General features: G+C 36.8%; 4 protein-coding genes across 5 annotated transcripts in view; 2 read left to right on the top strand and 2 right to left on the bottom strand.

Moving 5' to 3' along the window:
* Positions 1-102: 102 nt before the first annotated feature.
* LOC132182598 (protein COFACTOR ASSEMBLY OF COMPLEX C SUBUNIT B CCB1, chloroplastic) lies at positions 103-1,411 on the bottom strand. Its single transcript, XM_059595887.1, has 4 exons — positions 1,012-1,411; positions 798-922; positions 557-709; positions 103-470 (listed from the first exon to the last, which is right to left on the bottom strand). The coding sequence occupies exons 1-4, from the start codon at positions 1,351-1,353 to the stop codon at positions 284-286; spliced, it is 807 nt and encodes a 268-aa protein (XP_059451870.1). The 5' UTR covers positions 1,354-1,411; the 3' UTR covers positions 103-283.
* Positions 1,412-3,537: 2,126 nt separating this feature from the next.
* LOC132180497 (uncharacterized) lies at positions 3,538-11,737 on the top strand. The gene is made up of 10 exons (XM_059593347.1): positions 3,538-3,918; positions 5,035-5,450; positions 5,527-5,663; positions 5,890-6,003; positions 6,160-6,243; positions 6,957-7,127; positions 8,454-8,610; positions 9,167-9,327; positions 9,414-9,540; positions 9,859-11,737. The coding sequence occupies exons 2-10, from the start codon at positions 5,133-5,135 to the stop codon at positions 11,308-11,310; spliced, it is 2,721 nt and encodes a 906-aa protein (XP_059449330.1). The 5' UTR covers positions 3,538-3,918; positions 5,035-5,132; the 3' UTR covers positions 11,311-11,737.
* Positions 11,738-14,053: 2,316 nt separating this feature from the next.
* On the bottom strand, positions 14,054-18,614 carry LOC132180498 (probable magnesium transporter NIPA8; the record flags this gene model as incomplete). The annotated part of the gene is given in 9 exon segments (XM_059593350.1): positions 14,054-14,346; positions 15,056-15,112; positions 15,301-15,400; positions 15,494-15,533; positions 17,396-17,469; positions 17,565-17,650; positions 17,772-17,833; positions 17,922-17,997; positions 18,520-18,614. Coding segments are annotated over 9 exon segments (735 nt in total). The 3' UTR covers positions 14,054-14,199.
* Positions 18,615-19,413: 799 nt separating this feature from the next.
* Positions 19,414-24,335, top strand: part of LOC132180529 (uncharacterized) — a 27,877-nt gene continuing 22,955 nt past the window's right edge. Inside the window, exons 1-3 of one of the 2 annotated variants that reach the window (XM_059593398.1) lie at positions 19,414-19,507; positions 20,000-21,473; positions 21,549-21,595. In XM_059593398.1, the coding sequence (XP_059449381.1) occupies positions 20,203-21,473; positions 21,549-21,588 (1,311 nt within the window). In that variant the 5' untranslated portion in view covers positions 19,414-19,507; positions 20,000-20,202 and the 3' untranslated portion in view covers positions 21,589-21,595. The remainder of the gene's footprint in view (positions 19,508-19,999; positions 21,474-21,548; positions 21,596-24,335) is intronic. The other variant, XM_059593399.1, reaches the window with a different exon arrangement.

Below are 24,335 nucleotides of genomic sequence, written 5' to 3'. Positions count from 1 at the left end.
TTTTGTTTTACCTTTCCTGTGGTTCAGGGAGGGGAGTTGTTGATGTTAGAGGTTTGAAGTCAGGTATTCTTGTTCTGACGACATATCACTGCGCTGCAAATATATGCATTACAAAAGTCATAGTGCTCTTTTTGGCTTTTCTTAATTTATACCTCTACAACAAATAAAATTTCAAGCCTCATAACGTAACGTCCTCCCTCTGTGATAGTAGTTTGAACACAAAGGTAGGGAGGGTCTCAGACAATTGTGTGGGGCTATATAATCTATATAAAAGAAACCTTGATCACCTCTCGAAGATTCCCTTGACATACACCATGCCCTTTTCACTCAACTGAAGCTCCTTCCTCAATTGCTCTACTTGCTGGTCATCCCCTTGAACTATGATCTCTGAAAGGGTCCCGTCATCTGCAACAGCCAATTTAACCTTGATCTGTTCCTTTCTTGACGCTCGTTTCCAGTAATAAGCTCCTCTGTGTTCCATTCTCAAAAGATTTAGTATTTCAGATTACGTACATGTTACCTAGATAACTATAATAATAACATTAATAGCACTTACGCCAATGGGCTTAGGACCGTAAGCCAGAACCAATTATTGCCAAAATCTGGCACAGTTATTGTAAGAACAAGGGCCACGCTTGCGAGGCTGATGCAGGTGCAGAAAGTGAGCAGTGCTGCTTGGCCTCGGCTTGGAACCATCATGCCTTCAAATCTTCAATCAAAATAGAAACATATGTTATACAAGTACTTCACCAAAACTCAACAACAATCTAATTAAGAGGAGGATGGCGGTGGCTTACGTAATGGTCTCTCCTCTATCAGTCACCACAAAATTGTTGCGGGTGAAGAAAGACAGGATTTCTCCTGCGACCTGATTAGGTGCCTTTTTCCCTTCTCCTTCACCTATAAACGTCTTCTGCACAATCTGATAGATATGCCACCACAATTAAATTAATGTTAAGTAGAAATCAAATTTGTTGCGAAAGAAAAAAAGAAAAAGAAAAGAATTGGAACCTTGGACTTGACAGAGCGCTTGATGAGGGACCATAGGCCAGGAACTGAGATAACAAAGAGACCCAATGAAGTATAGTAGCTAGCCAAAGAATAACCCATGCTCTCTGCAAGAAAGAGGAGCGAAGATGGATTGTGGTGGTGTTCCAGAAGAGCAGCAGAAGATAAGACATGGTCCTGGAGGGAGACACGCACCGCCAGACTCTTGGGTCTCGTGGGGTTCCGAGCCTGTCCGGGCCATGGTTTCTGGTGACTCAAGTCCTTGTTGAACTTGGAGTTGGAGGGAGGAAGAAGAGAGAGAGAAGTAAGAGGGTGGGGATGTGGGGATAATATCTTAGCTGCCATTGGTCTCGCTGAGAGAAGAAAAGGATCAACTGTTTTTTAGCTGAGATACCTACCGAGTCTGTGATGCTCTGCTCGGTCAATTGAATGGTCCAGGTATAAAACGACACATTGCACCCCATTTCACCAGTAGCGTCACTCATTTCTCTTTTTCTTTTTTCTTGGTATAGAGGGAAACATTAATCGATGATAATGATTTTTTTTTTTCTTCAAATAAGTTTCAGCCAATTTTACAAAATTTTTTTTAAACATAATTCATGAATTCAATACGAAATTATTGAGTTTACCTTTTTCTTTTCTTTTTTTACATGTTCACACAAGAGAAGGGTAAAAAGGTAAGTAGATTCGAACTAATAACCTCTGCTTTATGAAGCGTGGTTCGTCGATTGAGCTATCCTTTAGGAACACGAAATTAGTGAGTTAGAATTGAAGACTTTGACCAATTTAATTAAATGAGTATGATTATAGTCTTAAACACGTGTATTGACTCAGCTCGAACCCGATACGCAACATTTAAGACTGATAATTTGATACAACCCATTAACTCAATACCAATCCAATACAAAATTAATAAGTTATAATTAAAAAGTTTTAACTATTTAATTAAATTGATGGATTTAATGTTTATCTATATATATATAATGAAAAGGGTATAATTGAGCAGAATTGAAGCAAATTTGGAACCCGATGGAAAACATTGCAAAAGTTGGGGCCACAGTTAATAAATCAAGAATGACAAACTCACAAAAGGGGCAGCAGCACATGTGAAAAGAAAAGGAGAAACCTGAAGAATAAGAAAAGGATATAACGTTTACTTGAGATACCCAAAGTCCACGAGATCCAAAGGCCTCAAAACATTATCATCACATTCCGGATTCAAGTACGACGGCAGTTCGAATGGCTCACAATCAATGTCGGTAGCCGAGCCAAAGACAATCGAATTGCTGTTTTTGCTATTTTGTACCATGTTTCTATTTTTAAGGTATAGGCTATAGCTATTATTAATTTTTTTTTTTAATTGAATACAAGAAAAAAGTATAATTGATGGTCATTCCCAGTTTTAATCCGGATAAAAAAAAAAATGAAAGACTTAAAAATGGTTCCAAATACAAGAAGAAAAGTGACCAATTTTGCTAAATAATCTTCCATGTATTATTGCTAGATAAATGTTATAAAATATACTTTTATCTCATAATTATTTTAATTAATTCTTGTATTCTTTTTTCAAAAAAAAAAATTAATTGATCAAATGATTGATTGCAACCATCATATCAGTATTGTGTAATAATTATCACATAAAAATGTACTTTTTAGCATTACTCTTTTTCTTGTTATGAACTTAAAATGCTAATAATAATACTAATATGGTAATAGAAAAATGATTTTCTTTACACCACAATTACACTATGCTAATATGGTATGAGCTAATTCTTGAATTAGCCCTTCTTAAAAAAAAGAAAAAGAAAAAAAAAAGAACAAGATACTAGTCCATACCATATTATCATAATGTAATTGTGGTGTAAAATATAACACTAATCATAACAAAAAGTGTACGCTAGAAACCTCATTTTTATCATATAATCATCTAATAACACTGACGTGACAGTCTCAATTAACTTTTATACCATTTTTTATTAAAAATAGTCAAGAATTAGATAAGATTGTCACACCAATATTGCATAATAATTATTAGATAAAAAATTGGTATATAATATTACTCGTTCCATTTTTCTTGGAGAAGACATAATAAAATTTCTCAGAAAAAAGAAAAAAGAGAGAGAACATATGATAAAATTGGAAATATTCGAAAATATTACCCCTATTTATGGCCAACTCAAGGCTCAAGAGTCAAGCTTGTCTTTGGAACTTCATTGACTACTTAACACTTCCTCTATTATTTGTACATTTTTAGACAATTTCAGTTATTTAGTAGTCGTGCCAATATCCAACAAATGAATTCGATCCGTACGGGGAAGTAGTATTTCAACTTACTCTCTCTCCACAATAACCAAAGAAGCACTAGACTATAAATTATAAAAACCATTGAAATGAAACTTTCTAATAGGATAAACTATAATTTATAAAAATAAAAAAATAAAAACAATTTTCCCATTCGTGGCCCCATCTATTGAAATCACAGCCACACATGGAGGCCAACATGGCAAGAGAGCGAACCCACAGGAGGGTGGGAGCCATGGCTCGAGCCAAGCCGCGTCCGTGCGCGCCAAGGAACCGTTCAATGTAAACCATAACGGTTCCGATAAACCACACTCGTCCGATCTTCCATCACTCTCTCGTTCTGTCTCCCCACTCCATCGTGCTGTGCGTGCGCGTGTGCAAGAGTGCTTCTCTCTCTCATTCACATACTCCCTCTCCTTCCCAAACCCAACCGGATAATACGAAACCTTCTCTGCCTCTCTTTTACTCCTCTGCCTATTGGGGGAGGGGGTAAATCTCTAGCTTCTTCCTTGTTTTTTTTTTTTTTTTTGGTTTCTTTACTGCGAAATCCGAGGACTTCAATTTATTACGGCTTTCACGGGGACCAGCGGTGGAGGATAGATATTGCAGGTATTGTGTTATTCCTTTCAATTTCTAGGGTTTCGCTAATTCCAATTCGAAAGAGGTAGTTTTCTTTTCGTTTCCTTCTTCTTCTTGTTTCCTTTAATTAGTGCATGGAAGTAATTTCAGCACTGGCACCTAACAAAGTTCGTTTATTTTTTACTTTGGGTGGGGAAAGATGATTTTTCTTCCCTCTTTGGATGTCCGTGGGAACTTTGAATGTTTTGTTGAAAAAAAATAAAAGCAATTATTTCTTCAAGTGGTTGCGCTTCAGCTCCGAATAGCGTGCAGCAGTTTCCATATTGTGTTCTTGAAACTCGACCTTTATGACGTATGGCCAGTTCATGACTCAAGTTAGTTGCGTTGGCTTTGTCTATTATGTGGTTGGGATTTATGGGTCGTTAAGTTTTTTGGTCGGTTGCAGGTTAATGGATGACATACTAGACTTGGGACTTTAAACTGACACTACGGGTCTGATAGGAAGCTTTGGTTTGGGAATTTGGGCAGTAATGTGTAGGAATGTTGATGATGGTCTAAGTAGAGTTTCTTACGATGGTCCCACGGCCCCATTTCCATGATATTATTGAAATCTCATTTATGGTTATTATGATGAATATCCTGCCAAAAAATTGGGTGTTTGTGTGTGCGAGAGGAATGAAAAGGAACTATCTTAGTTGATAGTCTGTGTATTCCACATTGAATCCCTGTTTGTTGAATGTAGTAGTGGGTGCAATTATTGAGGAACTAATGACTCTATCAAAAGATAAAATTATACATGATCTAATCAGAATCTAATTTAGTATGAAGTTTTCACTAATCGATATTGTGGTAATTGATCGATAATGTGCTTACATCCTTCTTTCTGTTATGCAGTAGCCTTGGCTTATAAGAAATTTTTTTACATTTCGTAATCTTAATGCAATGAATGCGCTTGCAATATGCTTCTTAAACAGAAGAATACTGCGATCGAAAAGGAAAAAAAGGGTTCTTTTTTTTTTGTGTGTGTGTGTGTGGGGAGAGGAAGGGCACCTGTCTTGTAATTTCTGGGGCTTGTACATGGTGAATTATTGTTTAATTTGAGAATCACAATTCCTCATGAATTTTCCTAATCTATGATCGTTTCAGGTTGTATGTGGTGGAAAGATGTTTGCCAAGGATGATCAAGATATTATTTTACATTATGTTGGTGTAAATTCCTGCCAAGCATTTTGACATCTGTGCCAATGGCAGCTGACCAGCGGAGAAAACGACTACATGATGCGAGCCTTATGGGTTCCAGTTCTAGGCAGCAACATAGACTAAAAAGGAAGATTTCGGGATTGCCACACAATGACGTGAGCATGAAATCTCGTATTTCTCTTGAGTGGGATGGCAATAAAAAACGGGTTGTTGCTAAAAGGGAACAAATTGGCTTAAGTTGGAGAGATGTGAGGCCATTTAATGATTCTGCTCCTCCTCATCAGAACTCTTTAGCAGATGTTTTTGCCATTCCACAAGAAATTTTTGAGTTAGAAAATTTGACAGGGATTCTTTCTTATGAGGTACCTATTATTTCGGGTTAAAAATGTTATTTTCTTAGATTGTGTTTTATGCATTTTGTGGTGGAACTTATTACAGGTTTGGCAGAGTCATCTATCGGAAAATGAGAGAAAATACCTTATGGAGCTTCTCCCTAATGGACCTGAGCCTCAGCAAGTTTTGCAGGCATTGTTCACTGGGGACAACTTTCACTTTGGAAACCCCTTTCTCAAATGGCAAGTATTCATACATGATATTTTTGTTTAACGTAAATGAGTTGTTTTCTCTTTAGAAAAAAGTCATGTAAATGCACTTTTGTATTGATTTATGTAAAAGTTCTCATAGAGAAGAGCAAAGATCAATCTTCCATATGTTCTTGGTCATTGTGAATATTCCCTTACAATCTGTTATGCAAGTCCAGAGTTTAATTAATGAATGTGTCTGGAACATATATGCTTGCAGGGGTGCTTCACTTCGTTCAGGTAGTCTTCACCCTGATACAGTTCTTCATCGGGAACAGTGTTTAAAGGCTGAAAAGAAAGCATACTATTCAAAGTTGAAGGAATATCATGATGAGTATGTCAAGCTAATCCCTTTTTAGCTACTTATCAAAAAAAAAAAACCTAATCCCTTTTTAGCTGTATATTTGATAATGTTATTCAATGTTTTTTTTTTTTTTTTTTTTTTTAACTCAATTCTTTGGTTACAACATTTTTATTGTTCCTGTGGCAGTATGATAGGATATTTACTGAAGTTGAAAGAGAGATGGGAAAACTGCAAGGATCCTGAAAAGGAAATTGTACAGAAACTATGGAGGTTATATTCTCAACATGTTCTTTTAAATTCTATTGCTGCAGCTTTTTTATCCTTCTTGTGCACAAGCCAATTGGCACATTATGGTGGGAAGGATGTGTTTTTGAGGGCCATGTTTCCGAAACTGTCACTGCTTTTTCTTCAGATCAAAAGAATGTATTGTTTGAGAGCTACTCGTTTAGTCTATGGTGTTGGAAGAAATGTTATATGGTGATGATGGATTCCTTAGACTTGTTATATACTTCATTCAATGGTGTCTGATGAAATCGAGCATGCCTTGTATGCTCTGTTTGCACTAGTATTTGAGTATTTTATAATTCTAAAAGATTGGTGGAGCTTAATGAGGGGCCTTGTTATGTATTTATGTGCAAATTTGCCTGAATTATATTTCTTTGGAAAATGAGCAAGTTTGTTTAATAATAGGTAACCTTTTCCAGTCATTTTGTTTTCAAGATAAATGAAGTTCTAAGATGCAATTGCTCTCACAATCATCTCCTCTTGTTCAAATCTTGTAAAACTTGCATTAACATTAATGCTTTTTGATAAACCAAAACATTTGAGTGGATTTTGCTGGGAGTTTCTCTGAGTCTTGATTTGATCAGAGGTTATGTTATATCCTCTTTGGATTTCACAGCTTTATTGTAATATGTAGTTTGTTCTCTCTCTCTGTGATTTCTTATAGTGATATTTTGAATTTCATTTTTGTGTCTGAGCAGAAATGGTTTGGAGAAAGGAATTCTCTCACATGGAAATGAGTCCAGATTTGCTGATCCAGAGGAGGATTTCACAGCTACATCTGAATCTTGTTCATGGGCGGCAGATGACAAAGTATGCAGTAGTGATAACCAGAACTCCTCAGCGGTGAAGGGTGCAGAACTTCTAAAAAGGTAATTAGGCTCCACTTTGAGCCATATCAGTTCATGTATATATTGCCACACGAAGGATTTCCCAGTTAGGAAATCTGATGCTGGATCTTGAAGTCAACACTGTCATCATGGTATTTTTGGGTTATGGATTTGATGTTGGAAGGTCTATGATTATGCTTCTAAAGCTGATTGAGAATCATTAGTCTCCGAATAAAGAGACAGATTACGAGGGCATAGTAGGCTGCTGGCAAAACCTTTCCTAATATGACTCTGGCTTTTAATGAAAAGGGAAAACAACTGTGGCTTTTAATGAAAAGGGAAAACAATCATAAACAAAGCGGGAAACTTATTAAATTATAACATATTTTTAAAAAAACCAGTAGCTTATAACCTTAAAGAACATAACCCAAAGACTCTAAGATGCAGCTCCAAGGCAAGAAAATTTCATACTGGCCATTCCATCAAATGTAAACCAAATTTCTAGGTTTCTTCAGACTGTAACTTGCTTTTCCATGCTTAACTACCTGGTTTATTTTTATGTCTTGCTTCCCCTTTTAAATTCTCCCAATTTAGCAAGGTTTAGGAATGAGTTATTAACAGGGATGATTTTGTGATATTAGAAGATGAGATTTCTTTGGATGAATCTAGGCTTGGCGTTACTCTCTCTTTCTCACACTTAGTTGCAAAGTGAGTGTATGTATGAGTATAAATGGCTCGGGACTTGTTATCTTGTACCTTTCTGGTAAAGTAAGCTTTTCTAAAAGAGCAATGCTACTCTTCACACTCATTTCATATTGACTGACGTGGTGTGTTTTAAGCTTTTCTATATTGCTGCTTCTAGCATTCTTGTACTTCAATTATTTCACATGTTTCTTTCTATTGCGAGTGAATTAGGCAGTGCCCCTTCCTCTTCCATTTTATAATTTATTGAGCTTATGAACTCTAGATTGTAAATATTTGGAGCAGGTCTTGTACACCTCCCTTGTAGTTGGTTATGCTCCTTTTTTCTTTGCTGAATTTCTTTGTTACTTTTTTCTTTTCTTTTTCTTTTTCTTTTTTTTTTTTTTTTTTAAAAAAAAATTGAAAATTAAAAAGGTTGCTTGTGGAAGTTTCTTCACTTATACTATGGTAGTTTGGTGGATTCTTTTGTTTAGTGTGACTAATTATGTCTCATGGTTGTATTATCTGCTTGTAGTAGCTATACTGAGCTATGGTAGTTTCTTTGTGATGTATTTGTATTTAGTTTTTTTTTTTTTTTGATAAGTAAAAAATTTGGACCATTTCTCTATTTATGCATGTCATCCTTGTCATCACTGAAAGAATCTTATGGATTTGCATCATTGCCAGGACGTCCGAGAAAGGCCTCATGAAAGACAAAGGTAGAAATGCATTGATTGCTTCGGATGATGTGTTTAATGTAGGAGTTAGACCCAGAAATGGAGACAAAGTACACAAGCGTAATATCCACTGTAGTGATGGTGCCAAATATATGTCATATTTCAAGGTTGGTGTTTCCATGATGTTTAATAGTTTGTATAAAAATCTTGAAGGCAGGACAGCTGGCTACTTAATCAGTCACCTCATAGATTAAAGGCAAGCATCTGGATATGAAGTGAACCTATCTAGAATCAAGGAAAAGTTAATTAGGAATAGACTGTTTACTTTCCTCTTAGTTGTTTCTTCATAAGCATGAGTTTCTACAGTGTCTAATACTTTTGCTCATGAGTCCCCTATTATTCTTTTTACTTCATTTTATAAACTTCTTTTAAAGGACTCTCACAACTTGGTTTACATGGTTTTCAAGTTTCTTGGTCTGTTGCTCCTACTAGTTAGGTGGCTTTTCTTGTATACTCCATGTACCTGGGAGCGCTTTACGCTTTTAATGATATCTCGATTACTTATAAAAAAAAATGTATACAGTAATAAATTTGCTTCCCACATGTTCTGTTTATATAGAAGATTAGGGATTAAACCTTGCATTGGAAGTAAACTGAGTTACACTCAAACACAGATACATGTTCCAAAGCTGTTGCTGATACTGTGCCTTTGATATATTTCAGATTAGCAAGAAGCAGCATGAACTCGTCAAGAATATGAAGCAGTCTGGTAAGAGCATCCAGTCTAGGTCTCTTAACCGTGTTTTGGGTAATCTTGATAGTTTTCACGTACAACCATATGAAGTATTTGTGGAAGAAGAGCAGAAGAAATTGCATCAGCACTGGTTAGTGTATTGTGAAGGGAATGTCTTTCTTAAACTTCATCAAACTGTTGATTATCTCCTTCCTCATAATTCACACTTGTTTATAGGTCACAATTGTCAGCCGAAGTTATCCCAGTGGCGTATGCTAACTGGATAGAGAGGAACATTCAAAGAAGGCTAATGACAAGTTCTTTGGGGCAAGAAATAAAATATAAGCTAAAATTTTCGATGAAGGTCTATGACTCTGCCTTGTTTCCTCTGTTGTTATTGTTATTATTTTTATTGGTATTGTTTTGTTATTGATAGTGTTGTTATCAATATGGATTGTGCCACATATCACAATCTCTTCTACCCATCCTTTCTACCAGTACCACTACTAGTGTTATTTAGTATACATGACCACGTGAGTTTGTGTAATATTAATATCCTATGGATCCTTAACTAATGTCTTATTGTGGTACCACATCAAGAATTTTCTTTAGTGGTATTCATAAAAAAAGTAAATAAATTTCCTTAGTGGTATGATGTTTAACCTATCACTTTGTTGTTCAGGATGAGGATAATGAGAACCTTGAGAGTGTGCCTCCAGATCAGAAGGAAAACGAGTTGATGAACAATGTAGCTACACCGGAAGATGATGAAGAATCTATTTCTGGATCCTTACAGAATCAAGAGTCTGTTGCTGGCTCTCCACAGAATCAAGAGTCTGTTCCTAGCTCCCCACAAAATCATGAGTGTGTTCCTAACTCCATACAGAATCAAGAGTTTATTACTACTGGCTCCCCACAAAATCAGAAGTCTATTATAGCTGGCTCCCCACAAAGTCAGTCTTCAGAGCAGATTTCTTCTCTTAGCGGTGGCCATGAGATCAATCCTGTGGACATGGATTCCGAAAATGATCATATCATGTCAAAAATAGATAATGCCACTGCTGATGGATCCAAGTACTTGGGGAATTTGAACACTGCAGATGTGGCAGATGTTGCAGTTAGTCAGGGAGGGCCTCTTACTTCTGGAGAAGATGTTTGGCCAGCTGTTAGCATGCCCCATTCTTACTATGATTCTGCGGCAAGCCATGAATTCACATCTGCCAGTGGTTTGCCACTTGAGCATTCACAAGTTAATGAACAGCAACGAGTCCACTTGATTGATCTAGAATCTGACTTGCAAGTAGAGGAGTCTGGGAAAGATTTTTTGCACAGACAATCAGGTGATTGTTCTTTCAGTTCTTATCCAAACCAAGACCGAAATGAGTTACTTCAATCTCTCTTCAAGAACCAGGGGATGCTGTCCTACCATCACGAACAGAAACAGACAGGTTTAGAATTTCAACCACCAGACAATTTGTCGATGGAAAATGGTCAGTTTTCTGGGCATTACCAGGAGCAGCGACAGCAGTCACTGCCAGTGGAGCAGGAGCAGAAGAGACAGAACGAGGTCTACATGCACCGAAACATTTCAGGGAACATGTATGCTGATGGAGTTAGATACTTGATCCCAAGGCAAGAACACTTGGCACCAGTCAATATGCAGGATTTGGCTGTCAATACCATCCGCATGCCAGCACCTCTCCAATCTGGATTAAATGGTGGAGAATTGTTAAGTCAGAACTGGTTTGCCGGTGAGCATCAAGTTCATGGTGGCTGGACTGGGTCAAATGCTGCTAGTGTCCAGAGTCAGAGCATTGGCGGTGGAAGTGGTTCAGATCAGAGTTTATTCCATGTTCTATCTCATTGTAACCAACTACGTTCCAGCGGCCCTTACGATTCATTGGGCTCCACTGATCAGTTCATTGCATCGAGGAACTATGGAATGGTGGATAGCAGTACGCCCAGGATGAGCAATGTTATACCACAAGCATCACATTCACTAGACTACTTGAGTGGGCATGAAGCAGCCACTTCCATGATGCCTGATGATATGGGGTGGATGGGCTTGCCACATCAGAATTCTGTTTTACATGATCAAATGGGAAAACCATACTTGAGGTCATGGAACCACTGAGAACTTATATATATATATTTGGTTGACTGTGTTCCAGTTTATGGCTTGGTTGCAAGACAGGTTAAGAAGAAATGCTGGGTGTACAAGAGTTTCTCGTTTGGGATGACTTTGGGATTTACTGCAGATTCAAGTAAGTCGAGGATACAGAATTCCAATATAGGTTTTTGTAAATACCTATACAAGAGCCAACTCAAACACCATGTATATAAAGCTCTAGATGTTAGAGGGGGGGCAAGTCGGGGAGAATTAATGGGGTGGAAAAAAAAAAAAAAAAAGGGTCCAGGTTTCTCATAGTTCTTAGTTAAGTTATAAATTACTCTTTCATTTCATTGGATTCTTTTTTCTTTTATTGCTTCTGAGGATGTCTTCTAATAATTTTGGAGATTGTAAATTTCCAGAGGCAAATGCTTGATTTTTTTTTTTTTAATGGTTTTTGTTATTGTTGATAATTCCATATTTTAGGTTTAAAAAAAATTATTTTTGAAGCCCTCCTTTTTGGGTCTCGTACTATTTTTTCATAAGAAGCACGGTAGAAGCACAAGGTGGACACCATTCCTCATTTCCTCTCGTTGCAAACTCATTTGACCAACTCGGTGTGCAAGGTACTTCACCAAGCTTGACTTGAGATCGGGATATTATCTAGTGCGAAACTGCGAATAGTGGAAGGGGACAAGCTGAAGACTACGTGTTACCCGATGGAGACTGAATTAGGTCATGTTGGGTGCACATGCACTTGATCCGGAACCAGAATTTCGGGGACATGAACATACTGGGTGACTGCTCCTTGGCTTGGAGAAAAATCCTCAAACTGAGACAAATTGCCCGAGAGAAGATAAGATACTAAGTTGGTAATGGTTTGTCCATTTCTTTTTGGTATGATAATTGATAACTGGCATTTGTTGTCCTCCTCATCATCTGAAAATTTGGAGAAAGAATTATACGTATCTCAAGATTAGGGAAATAAGCACAGGTTGAGGCTATATATCATTGAAGGTTGGAATTGGAGAAGGGCGACTGCTCGATCCCTAGTGTGGTAGGAGTTACAGAGAGCTACGCTACCCCTAGTGATTTCAGGCCCAACATGGTAAGTAGAGACATGGTGAAATGGGTGGATGACACTAATATTGGCAGGTTCACTGTTAAGAGTGCTTGAGAAGGCATCCCAAAGGTAGCATGGTAGGATGATTCCTAAGCATGCATTGATTCTATGCGTACGGCATCCTCTCGAAGATCTATTGTGCTCTATGTGACAAAATGTCGAAGGTCGAATTCTATGTGATAAGAAGAGCAACAATTCTTTATGAAAAATTGGAAAGAGCATAAGCTGCTTGTGTTTCAATAGGACAACTGGACAATTATTGCATTCAAGGGCTTATCGTACAAACCCATAAATGCAATTTGGCGATCCTGAATCAAGGAAGATTGTTACCAATAGAGGTTTACGATGATTGGTTTCAGAATTTAAATAACAAAAACTAGCCAACAAAGGTTTAATGATGGGTTGAATTATAATAGGTTCAGTCAAAAGAAATCTATTACTATACAAAATCCACGTCGGGAGGGCATGATGACATGAGTAAACTTGGGTGTTTACCCATTGGTATGTTACTATTTTTCTCAGAAAATCTTTATAGATATGGTTAAATCTAAGGATTTAGAGAGGTCAATATTTGATTTTTGAAATGGAGACCCCTTTTAAAGTGAGGCTCTTTATAGGTGGTTTCTAATAGAATGTATGATTGTTTGGCATGTGACAGACTGTAGCTCTGCACTAGTTGCTTGTATGCAGAGAAGGCTCTTATGCTTTTTTAACACAGGCATTGCGGACCGCATACATGTGTCACTTTTTCTTCCTCAACCACCGAAGGAAAAAAAAAAAAAAAAAAAAAAGCTTTGATTTTTTAGATTTGTGGGTCTGACGAAGGAAGAATGGGAGAAAAGAAGATATAAATGCTAAATGTACTCTAAGTGCATACTCTCGTGTGTAATAATGAAAATCACCATTACATCTAAAATCTTATTATGATAAATTCATAATCTAATGTTGATTTTCACCGCCACGTTAAAGATTTTGAATTTAGAAATGCATGTAGCATTTCAGAAAAGAAAAAGGATATAACGTGATTGTTCCGCGATTCAGTCATTTTCATCCTCAAGCCCAAGCTCATAAGGACTTTGACCAACCTTTTAGGTCTTTTAGTGTTCTGTGCAACGGCAAATATGGTTTTTTGAAGTTGAAAAATTCGTGGACCATTACCTTAAAAGAATCTAACCTTTCAGTTCCTTCCAGACATCTTCAACCTAGTTGATGTAAAGGATACTCACAACAATATCCTTTGTAACAGAATTCACAATCCACCTCTTGACCATATTGTTGCATTTCTTCCAAGCTTTGTAGTTTGCTAAAGTAATGGGAGGCATTGGCAAGGAACCATCAACCATCTCAAACTTGTTCTCAGCAGTCAATGCCATCTCTCCATTGATTGACTCCATGTTTGATAATTCTCATATGTCAAAGGAGTTTGAACCAAAATTGTTCATGGATTATCTCCATAAAACAGGTCATCTTTAGTAGAGTTTTCAGCGGAATTCAATGAATTTGAGTCAGAATTTTGAGTAGGATTCGGCCTGATTAAGAAGAAAAGAAAAGAGAAAAAGAAGAAAATGTGGAGATTTGCAGAACCAAGTGAAAATTGTTATGGCTCTGATACCATATCAAATTCTAGAGGAAGAAGATGAAATATGGGAGAAATTATGAATCATTCTCATTAATTATAAACTGATTCTCGATTAGTATGTAAAATATCAAACAGTTACATTCATCAAACAGTTGAACTAACTAGCTTAACCAACTGAATAAACAAATTAACTAACTAATACACGCGGTAATTAACAATTAGTTAATCTGTTGTTTGAGTTGCTGTTAGCCACCATAATCAAATTGCCTTTGGTCTCATCATGTGCCAGCAAAGAAATGCCTACAAAGACGGACATCATTCCAAGTATGAACATTGTCGTCCTTAGCGCATCAAGTACCTATTTTGAGGAACAGAGGATAAAGCACACAATAAGGCCACAATCATTAAGAAGACTAATGCTACATAGTATACCCCTATCTCACTAGGCTGATGTAGAAGCATCCCACTAGGCTAATGTAGAAGCATTCATCAGCCCTTGAATCAGTTATCGTTTTTTTTAAAAAAAAAAACTAAAAAAATTCGAAGACTGATGAACATTACCACATTAGCCTAGTGAGATGGGGGTGTAGAATGTATCATTACTCCATCAAGAATACCTACATCAATAGCATCAAGGAAGCTGCATGTTATTTGTGTCTAGACAGAACACCCGTCCGATGGGCATTCTCCAGACGGTCAAACTAATGGAGCCACTGTCTACATCAATTGAATATCATCAACCATACACTACAATTATGCGATTCAATGATAGGTATTAAATTCTCAAATAAAAGATAATCAAAACAAAATGGTTTCCGATTGTATCATCCAAAGAAGTCTAGGGGTGAAACTTGATTCATGGAGAGGTGAAGGTGAGGCAAAATGAGCATTTCCAAAGACCCATTATGTCCCATCCACTCTCAAATAAGACCCAGCTGACCAAATTTGTTCCCTCCCCTCACTGGCTAACTTTGTTCCCTCCCTCATAGGTTTTCTTTGTCGTTAAACCACATGAAGCAGAATTTCTTTTATTTGCATGGTCAAAACATAATTTTGAGAGAACCTACCTGATATTCTTGAAAGTATATGAATCCCGTACAAATAGAGAAGAAAGTCCAAGCAATCTGAAACATAGGAACAATAAGAATTGTATCAAACACAGACAATCCTTCATTTAACCTTGTCATCTGCATTAGTTGGAAAAATAGAATGTGTGAATTTATACAGAAGTTCGACAGAACAAGCATTAAATTTTAGCCAAAGTAGCATTTTAGAAACCAAGGGGAAAAAGAATTTCTGCTATAATTTTTACCCAAAATCCAGCTGTACTAAGAAATAAAAGCAGCATGGAGTAAGTGAACCAGCCGTGTAACTGATAACCACTATACAAGGCCAATCGTAACAGATTAGATCTGAAAATAAAAAACTTGAAGTTAGAAAAACGTAACTGCACAATTTTATTGGTTATCTCAGAAGAGGAACGATGTCCAAGGTAGCTAACTTACAGAGACTTTGCAAATAACACAGAGCATGATCCTACAGCACCTGAAACTATAGCATAAGAGAAAGGAAGCATTTGTTGTGCGAAAGTTCGCGAATCTCTCACACAATCAAGAAAGCGGAACAAACGTGATATAGTGTTTAAAGAAAAAATAAACAACAATAACAACAAGAACACAAGATTTACGTGGTTCGACAACTTGCCTACATCCACGGTGCAACAGTAGAGAGATTTCACTTATTCAAAAGGGGAGACACAAAAGAGTGTTAAAACAATAACAAACCCAAATCCCCAAGTACACCCAAGTCTTCCTCACACTCAAAACAATACTGGTTATTCCTAATTTCTGCAGAGCAATACAAATGTTTTTCAATCTCTACAGAAAACCAGCACACTCTCTCGACTTCTTCTTACAGTGAAACCGATGGATATTTATAACCATATTGTACAAGAAGTCAAAAAACAATGGCTTGCTCCTTTTGTTGACAAATGAAGAAATAATGAAGGAGTTAATGCATCTGCTTCTTTTGTTGACAAAAAGAATAATTAAAGAGTTAAAGAAAAGCTAAGTGCAACTACAACTCTTAGGTGCAGAGACTTCATTGTTGGAGAAATCTTCATACGGTGTATTTGGAGAAGAGGAGCATGACAAGTTTGACAAAGAGACAAAGTCTTTCCTTTTTGACTACTATGAGCCAATTTTTCAACAGCATATGCCAATACGGTCTAAGGTCTTGCCCAGAAACAGCAAGCATAAGTTCTCCTCTCCTGTGTATGCAACATGTTCATTACAAAAGGGTAGATGGAAGCGTGCTGATATTATAATCAAATAAATAAAGATACATAACAATAGCAAACCAGTGAGCTCACAGTGCTCACCGATGGAGTGATGTCATGTAAGGCAACAACTAAGATCATAGTCAGACAGTAAAAAACGAAGGTAATGTTGCTGTATTTCTCTACCAACTGTTCTGGTGTATAAACTGAAATGGAAACATATAGTAAAGCATTAATTTCTTTATTGACTGGTAAAGCTATTTAATGTATGGGCTGATTTACCACGTCTTATCTTTTCTTTCTTCTTTTCATGCATGCTAGATCCAAATCACATGCTTGTATATTTTTGGCTGTTGCTGGTTACCACAGGTAGGAACAACGTTGACTATAACCCCTAGCCTTCCAAGCTAAAGATGCCAAAAAAAAAAAAAAAACAGATAGCATGTCCATTAAGTTCCCAGTGGAAGAAGCAGAATGGTTCCACATTATCTTCCTGTTAAAATAAATAATACTGTTTCTAATAGCCTAATCTTTTAGTTTATCAAAATAAATAATACTGTTTCTAACAGCTGAAGCTTTTAGTTTATCATCTAAAATTTACCACTCATAACTTATGTTCATTGCGATATATAGGGGTCTATCTCTAACTACTATGGCTACCGAGCTTACAGTACAGTTTTCATGATTAAATTGATATAGAATGATTTATCCAATCAAACATCACTAAGAAAGTGTTTCTTGTTTTTCGAAACTGTAATAATAAACACGACACTCTTTTTGGGTGTCTAATGTGATAGAGCTAGGATTTAGTTAAATGGGAGTTTCAGTTCTTGATGAGCATGTCATATCTCTTTGTGTGTGTACACTAGAACAAAATGGAATGAATGAATAACATTTTCCTATTGGGATGGGGTTAACCTTGTCATATCGTGCTCAAGACCAATTTTCTGCCAAAATAATGGATCATATAAGCTAGCTTTGAGGGTGTGACACACATCTCACAACATTAATGTTCAAGTGCTCGACACTAATAACTCAAAAAATATGGTTCAGAAGAACGGCAGTGCAGTGCATACGGCAGTATGCAAGAAATAAAGAGACATAGATGTCTCAAAAGCGAGCCACATACCAGGAGACTGATGGTTGCCAAAAGCGACGAGAAAAATGTTTCCAAGGACAATAAAAGCTGTGGCAACCAGTATTCTGGAAAGCAAAAGGCAACATTAAGAGTCTGAGATAATAAAGCGGTGTGCAATGTTATGGTTCTGAAATTAAGTTCAGTTCAGATTTTTACATACTTGACAGTCACCAATTTGTTCAACACAAAGAAAGCAAACGCAATATTGGATACAAATTGAATAGATCCCAGGGCCGCAAGAAGAGACTGCATCAATTGGGAAAAAATAATTAGAAAGAAAAGATAAACCTAGTTATTGCACATTTATACTTGTGTCGCTCTTAAAACATGTACTCAGAAGGCCTGGACATATATAATCAATACTTACCTGAGCAGCATATCCAAAGGAAATGAAATTAAGGCAATTGCCAAGAAGGAAAAATATAATCCCTGCATAATAAGAATCACTCTATATTTCAGACTGAAAGCAGGAGTAAACCCCATGTAGAAAATTAAGCAGAATGACACTAGAATTTACCAACTCTCTGTATTATAGGCTTCAAAGTCAGCTTCCCGTTTGTTCCATCACTTTCTAGCATAGAATGCATTTCTCTCTACAGATAATATAGTAAGATTTATCAATAGCTTACATCATGATGAAAAGATGTAAATGAATGCTCTTTTAATGTCAGATTAACAACATGAATCCGTAATAGAATGAGATCTAGCAGGTAAGAATTGTTCATGTTCACAATAAGCTCAATTGCTTGACTGTTTCCCAGAACTGTACGCTAAATAAGTCACATTTCACAACCTCGGAGAACTGAGGCATATTCCTATACTAATGGGATTTAAGAACATATAGTGAAAACAATATCAGGATCATCCTGCCGAAAGAGGTAACTAGCTAGTGCTTTGTACATACTGCTGCATGCTCAACCAACTATGTGTAGCATATAAATAAAATTGCTCGAGTTCTATACAAGAAACTGCATATGCCAAATTTCTCCAACAAGTACCAATACCATTGAAAAAATATATATATAGAAATAGAAAAAAAAAAAAAAAAAAAAAAAAAAAAAGGAGAATTAGGATATGAGATTGCAGCACAATAATTAGATGGCGGAAAAGTTTACCTCGTTGTGACCTAATTTAAGAAGGTTTGTTTCAAAGTTGATGGCAATGCTGCCAAAGAGGTTGATGAAGGCTCCAATGATCCACTCCCCCATGGCTTAAACGAAGTGAAGCCGTAAAGGAGATCCCGCACGCAACTGAATCTGAAGCTGCGGTTTAGAGTTCCGAATTGTCACATAATAGAGTAACAAATGCTCAAAAGCCGACGAGTAGTCATCTATGGATTGATGAGGCTACAAAAGTTAGTACAACCGAACATCTGCAGGCTGCATAAGAACTTGATGATATATATTGAGGGTTATCTTTCCTGCGCAAAATCACGTATTTAAGACATAAAAATCCACGCTTCAACAAAGATAGTACGACGATTGCCAAAGATGGTTCTGGGGACCATGCAGATGCTGTCGAAGGTGCTGGGTATGGATGCGCAGGTTGCTGAGAGCCGCGGGGAAGGGCTGGGAGTGCTGACCAGATCAGAAATCCTCCGGTGGTAGGGGCTGACTTGCAGGAGCAGATAGCTTATGCTGATTTTGGGGAGGAATGCAATGAGGGAGGTTTGGGGGAGGTGGCATTAATTCAGGCAGAGGATGATATCTCAAATTTGGGCACTATTAAGGGGGTAAGAAGTGAACAGGAGAAAGGGGGGTCAGATATGGCCACCCCTGGCTCAGCTGGGGTGGCCGGCCACCCCTGGCACCCCACATTTTTTTAGTTTATTTTATTATTTTATTTTTTTAAATAATATTTTATTATTATATTATTAATGAGACACGTGGCGGATTGTAGACCCTTAGATACATTCAAGGACCAGGATTAGAGAAATGTTTGATGGGCAATTTGTTGCCCATTGCTGAGGATCCCGGTCCCCGTTAGACAGCCTTTAGAAAAAAAAAAAAAAAAAATCAGTAAATAAAATAAGAAAAGAAAGCAAGGAACGATGAAGGCTAAGGCGTGAAGAAAGAGCTGTAGGGACGGATTCGGGAGGTTCAGGTTCTTCAATTTTTTTTTCCTTTAGTAGTTCATGAGTCGTTCTAATTTTCTTCATTTCGAAATCATTGCGTTGATTTTGTTTATTTTCTCCTCTATTTGGTGCCAGATTTTTCATTCATGTTTTCTGGGTTCTTCATTTTTTATGGGTTCTTCATTTTTTGACTTTTGTAGTTCATGGGTTGATCTAATTTTCTCCTCATTTCGGAATCATTGTGGTGCTTTTGTTTATTTTCTCCTCTATTCGGTGCTGGATTTTTCATTTATTTTTAAGGCTTTTTTTTTTTTTTTTTTTTTTTTGGGTTCTTCATTTTTTGACTTTTGTAGTTGGGGTCGTTCTAATTTGATCCAGCTTAAGCCAGATCCCTAATTTTCTCCTCATTTCGAAATCATTGGACGATTATTGCTCGAATGATTTGCTCTTCCAATTTTCTCCTACTCCAAAATCGGTACTACAATCTGAAGTTAACTTTTATTTTTATTCTTTTATTTCAGGTTCGACGTGTATCATTTTTAGGGCTTGGATTTCTTAAAAGAAATCCAAACCGTTAAATGCATTTTCTCCACTCCTTTTAAGGACCGGAGAGTATCCGGATCCCATCACCGCACGGTCCGCAACCGATTCCCGAACTCCCCTAACTCGAAAGAAACCCTAAATTATCTTCAGCAGCGCCGCTTCTTCCCAAGTCTCCATCTCCATGGACAGACACCTCGTCAGGGCGTGGCAGACTCCAAGATCATTATCAATTGATCTTTCATCAACTGATTATGTATCCCAAGAACCATATTATCGTCGTCGTAAGTGTTTATCTCCTCGTTCCTACAACATAATCTTCTGTGTGCCTAATTTCTATACGGATGACTATCATATGAACCATACGAAGTGGTATAGCATCAATATTCGTGAGGACGGTCCTTGCGAGGTCTACCCCAAGGGCAAAACGATCTCTTCGTTTTGGGAAGGCATGCTTAACGTGTACGATGGCTTTGCAGCCCTACGTTCCCACGTCTACGCTTTTGGTTGTGGGCCGACCCCCGTCTACGCTTTTGGTTCCTCTCTATCTGAAGTCTGCAAATTAGACCTTACCAGCCGTGGCCCCTACTCCTTAAAGCGTGTTTCTCCGATGATTTCTCCCAAATACAAACCGCTAAGTTTTGCTCTAGACGGGAAGATTTATTTTTTTTCTAGTCGCCTACAGCATACGTCGCCTACCGTCAAGTGGGGTGAGGTTTTTGATCCTGATTATGGAAAATGGGAAGCCTTACCGGATCCTCCATATGATTCGAGTTCTATAATCCTTTCTGCAGCTCTTGAGAATCCAAGCAGGATTCTTGTGGCTTTCCATGTTCCGAATACACGCTATTCTGCAATGTTTTATACATATAATGTGCAGCATCGATCTTGGGAAGTGCTTGCCCCTCCTGAGCGCAAGATACACTCTATGTTCCCTGTCGGGAGTTGTCAAAGGACGATAACTGCACATAATACTTTATACTGGACCACTTGGGTAGAGACCACTTGGGTAGAGGATGGGATGGAGGAGGAAGCATTCTTGATTGCCTATAATTTAGACTTGGATAAGTGGCTAGAAGGGAGTCTTAAGCATCTCGGAATTTCCAGTTCACCAGTTCCTTGTCTTGTGCATTTAGAGAACAAGAGGTTCTGCATCTTACAAACGGCTCGTCGTATGAAATCCGATGAAGATGAAGATGAAGATGAAGATGGAGATGGAGATGAAGATGAAGATGAAGATGAAGATGAAGATGAAGATAAAGAAGAAGATGAAGATGAAGACGAAGTATATACTGAAGTATTTACTCGTGTATATACTGATGCATATACTGATGTTCGCTGCATTGTAGTTGATATTTCTCACATGCCCGGGGAGAACAGATTGGACATATCGCTTGCTTGGGAAGAAAAATATAAAGTGGATAGCCCCTTTGGGTTAACAGATGCCTTTTTACGGTAAGCTTCTTGTTTTCCCATTGGTTGGAAATATTGAAAATCTGGCATGTCTGCTAATGGGTGTTAAACTTGCAGGCCTGAAATCAAGCAATCGGAACTGCGAGGAGAAGATTAAGGCCTAGGTATTCTCTATTAATTTCTTTCTTTTTGTGTTAGAACCGTTCTGGGTATGCATGAGCAAAAAATATTGATACATTTTGTGCATTATTTATTATAGTGTTATTTCTTGGGGCTCCCTTTTGAATGAATTATAACATATGGAAACGATTGTCTATCTATCTTGAAAGATATTGTCCTGAATAAAACTAATTAACATATCATTCTTCTGTATGCACGCGCAAGGTTTATTAGATTTCCCCCTTCCATGTAATTGTATAGGATTAGAAACACATGGTCAATTGAAGGAAAACTAATTCCAATAAGCCTTCTGCTAGAATTTTCCTTTGTTATCATTATCCATCTTTGTCTGATGAAATTTTAGGAACGACCTTAGCTATTTCCTTTTTTTCTTTTTTGACGTTTTCTTCAAGTGAGGAGTAAAAAATCTCTAAATTAGAGGCTTTAGCTACAAGGAGGTCTCTGGATCTCAATTGCATGTAGGTAGAAATCTTTGTCAACAAAGCATGTAGCAGTACACTACATTTCTAACACCCCGGATTTTATTACCTTATTTAAAGGAATTATTTGATGATAAATATTTTAATATTCATATTAGGTAAGAATATTTATTCTTGAGGAATTTATGAATTTATATGAATATTATAGGAATGAATATTGATCGGAGATTATTAAATCATAAGGTTTGATTTTATTGGAGATGATATTCAGATTAATCATATTTGGAGATTTGATGATTTAATTAGACAGATTTGTTACCAAGAGTATTTATTTATATCAGAAGAATATTCAAGATTGAGGATTAATATGATGATTAGATTTGATCATATTAATTATTTATGTAGTTAGTGATCTGTGCACGTTTATTAGAGTTAGTAGGAGATCCTTATCTCCGACATACCCAAATTCACATGGCTTGTGAGTTTCCTTTTTATTATAATACTCATCCCACACTCATTATCTTTCGTTGACTTATTGACCAAATGCTTTGTTCTTTTTATTTCTTTATTTTAGTCCTTTCTTTGTTTCCCACGTACCCACCATCTCCACTTTCCACTTATTTGCATCTCCTTTTCCCCCACCCCTCTTGCCGACAGCCCACACTACCAAAGTTTGTCTATTATTCTTTATTTTCTTTTCGGCCACATCCCTACGTACAACAACTACTTCCACATCATTTCTATTCTTTATTTTATTTTCTTCTTTCCCCACATTGACAGCCACCACCTCAATACCACTCATTTTCCTTCCACAGCACTTATTTCCCTGCTTCATTATCTTTTCTTCACGTGCATAGCCCCAACTCATTCTCCCATTCATTTCTACTTTTAAATTGTTTATTTCTTATCTCTTCTCTCTCTCAATCACTCACTCCCTCTCACACGGCATTATTCCATTTGTTGTATTTTATTCTCTCACTCCCTCTTTTCCTCTCACTTATAATACTCAGCAGCTATTAGCTATTAAATAGAAAGAGCATGAGAGTAAGGAAGAGAGAGATTACGAGTTATTAATGGGGAGAATGTGAGATTGATGAAGAGATTGAGAAAGAGGCAGGGTGTGAGAGAGAGGCTGGTAAAGAGAAATCAGAGATGAAGAAGAAAGTTACTGATTGAAGAGAATAAGAGGTATAGAGAGAGACTTGTACAGTAAGAAAGAGAGCAGAAAGTGAAAGCCAGAATTTGAGAGATGGGACGAGCAGACAGTAAAGATGAGAGAGATTTGGTAGACTATGGTTTTACGGAATTATTTTAGTGGGTTCATACGAGGTAAAGTTACCCCCTTATATTTATGATTAATTGGTTAATTTCAGTTGGTGTTTATGTTAAATTGTTATTAATTCTGCGATGGTTAAACAGAATGGTAGATTTGTCAAGATGAGTAAATTGCAGTTTAAAGATTGCTCATAGCTGTAGCCTAGAGGTAAGGGGATATGATCATATTTATGATTTCTTACAAAAATAAATGTTATATTTTCTAATAATGATTAAAATGTTATCCTTTCTTTGATAAGCCCCTTTTATGCATCCAAAAACTATATTTTTTGGAAAAGGAATCAAATGTAAATGATCTTTATGAAAATGTTTCTACTATGATATGAAGATGATATTTTATAAAAATGTTATAAGTATGTTATGTTATTTAATAACATAAAATGAATGGAAATGAAGGAAAAGAAATGAATGAAAAGGAAAGGAAACAATTAAAGAATGATGAATGAAAGAATGAAAAAGAATGGAAAAGAATGAATGAGTTCAATTGACAATTTGAGAAATTTAGTAAGAGAACATTGTCAATTTTTATACATTAAAAACTTCATAAAGGGCAAGGAATAAAATGTAATTTTTTCTTTTTATTTTTTGAAGCCACGTGAACTTATCCATCGGTTGTGTGGACTCCTCTTCCGTTGCTTTTATTAAAATTATTATTCCACCCAATGGTTGCCATTCCATTATTACTCCTCTCTCTCGAGGATTATTATTATTATTATTATTTTTTATAAACTGATTTTTGTTTGCTTAATAAAAAAGAAAAAATCACCGCACAGTCCGCACCCTAACTTGAAACAAAACCTAATTCTCTTCAGTGCCCAAATCTTTCCGTTCCTTCATCACAAATACTCCATCTCCATGGACAGACACCACATCGCGGCGTCGTTGCCTATGTTGCACGCGTAGCAAACTCCAAGATCATTTTCAATTATCGTTCCATCAACGAATTATTTATCTCATCGTCATCATATTT

This window comes from Corylus avellana, chromosome ca5 (genome assembly GCF_901000735.1).
Source record: "Corylus avellana chromosome ca5, CavTom2PMs-1.0".
Classification (NCBI taxonomy): domain Eukaryota; kingdom Viridiplantae; phylum Streptophyta; class Magnoliopsida; order Fagales; family Betulaceae; genus Corylus; species Corylus avellana.
Note: the sequence above shows the minus strand (reverse complement) of the source record. Positions and strands in the feature narration are given on the sequence as shown.

Bases quoted from the DNA above. Each gene is read 5' to 3' on its own strand.
- LOC132182598 (XM_059595887.1), bottom strand. From the start codon at position 1,353: ATGGCAGCTAAGATATTATCCCCACATCCCCACCCTCTTACTTCTCTC. The intron at 923-1,011 runs GTTCCAATTCTT...CATATCTATCAG, and splicing joins AGCGCTCTGTCAAGTCCAAG to ATTGTGCAGAAGACGTTTAT. The intron at 471-556 runs GTAAGTGCTATT...AATGGAACACAG, and splicing joins ACGGTCCTAAGCCCATTGGC to AGGAGCTTATTACTGGAAAC.
- LOC132180497 (XM_059593347.1), top strand. From the start codon at position 5,133: ATGGCAGCTGACCAGCGGAGAAAACGACTACATGATGCGAGCCTTATG. The intron at 5,451-5,526 runs GTACCTATTATT...AACTTATTACAG, and splicing joins CAGGGATTCTTTCTTATGAG to GTTTGGCAGAGTCATCTATC. The intron at 6,244-6,956 runs GTTATATTCTCA...GTGTCTGAGCAG, and splicing joins ATTGTACAGAAACTATGGAG to AAATGGTTTGGAGAAAGGAA.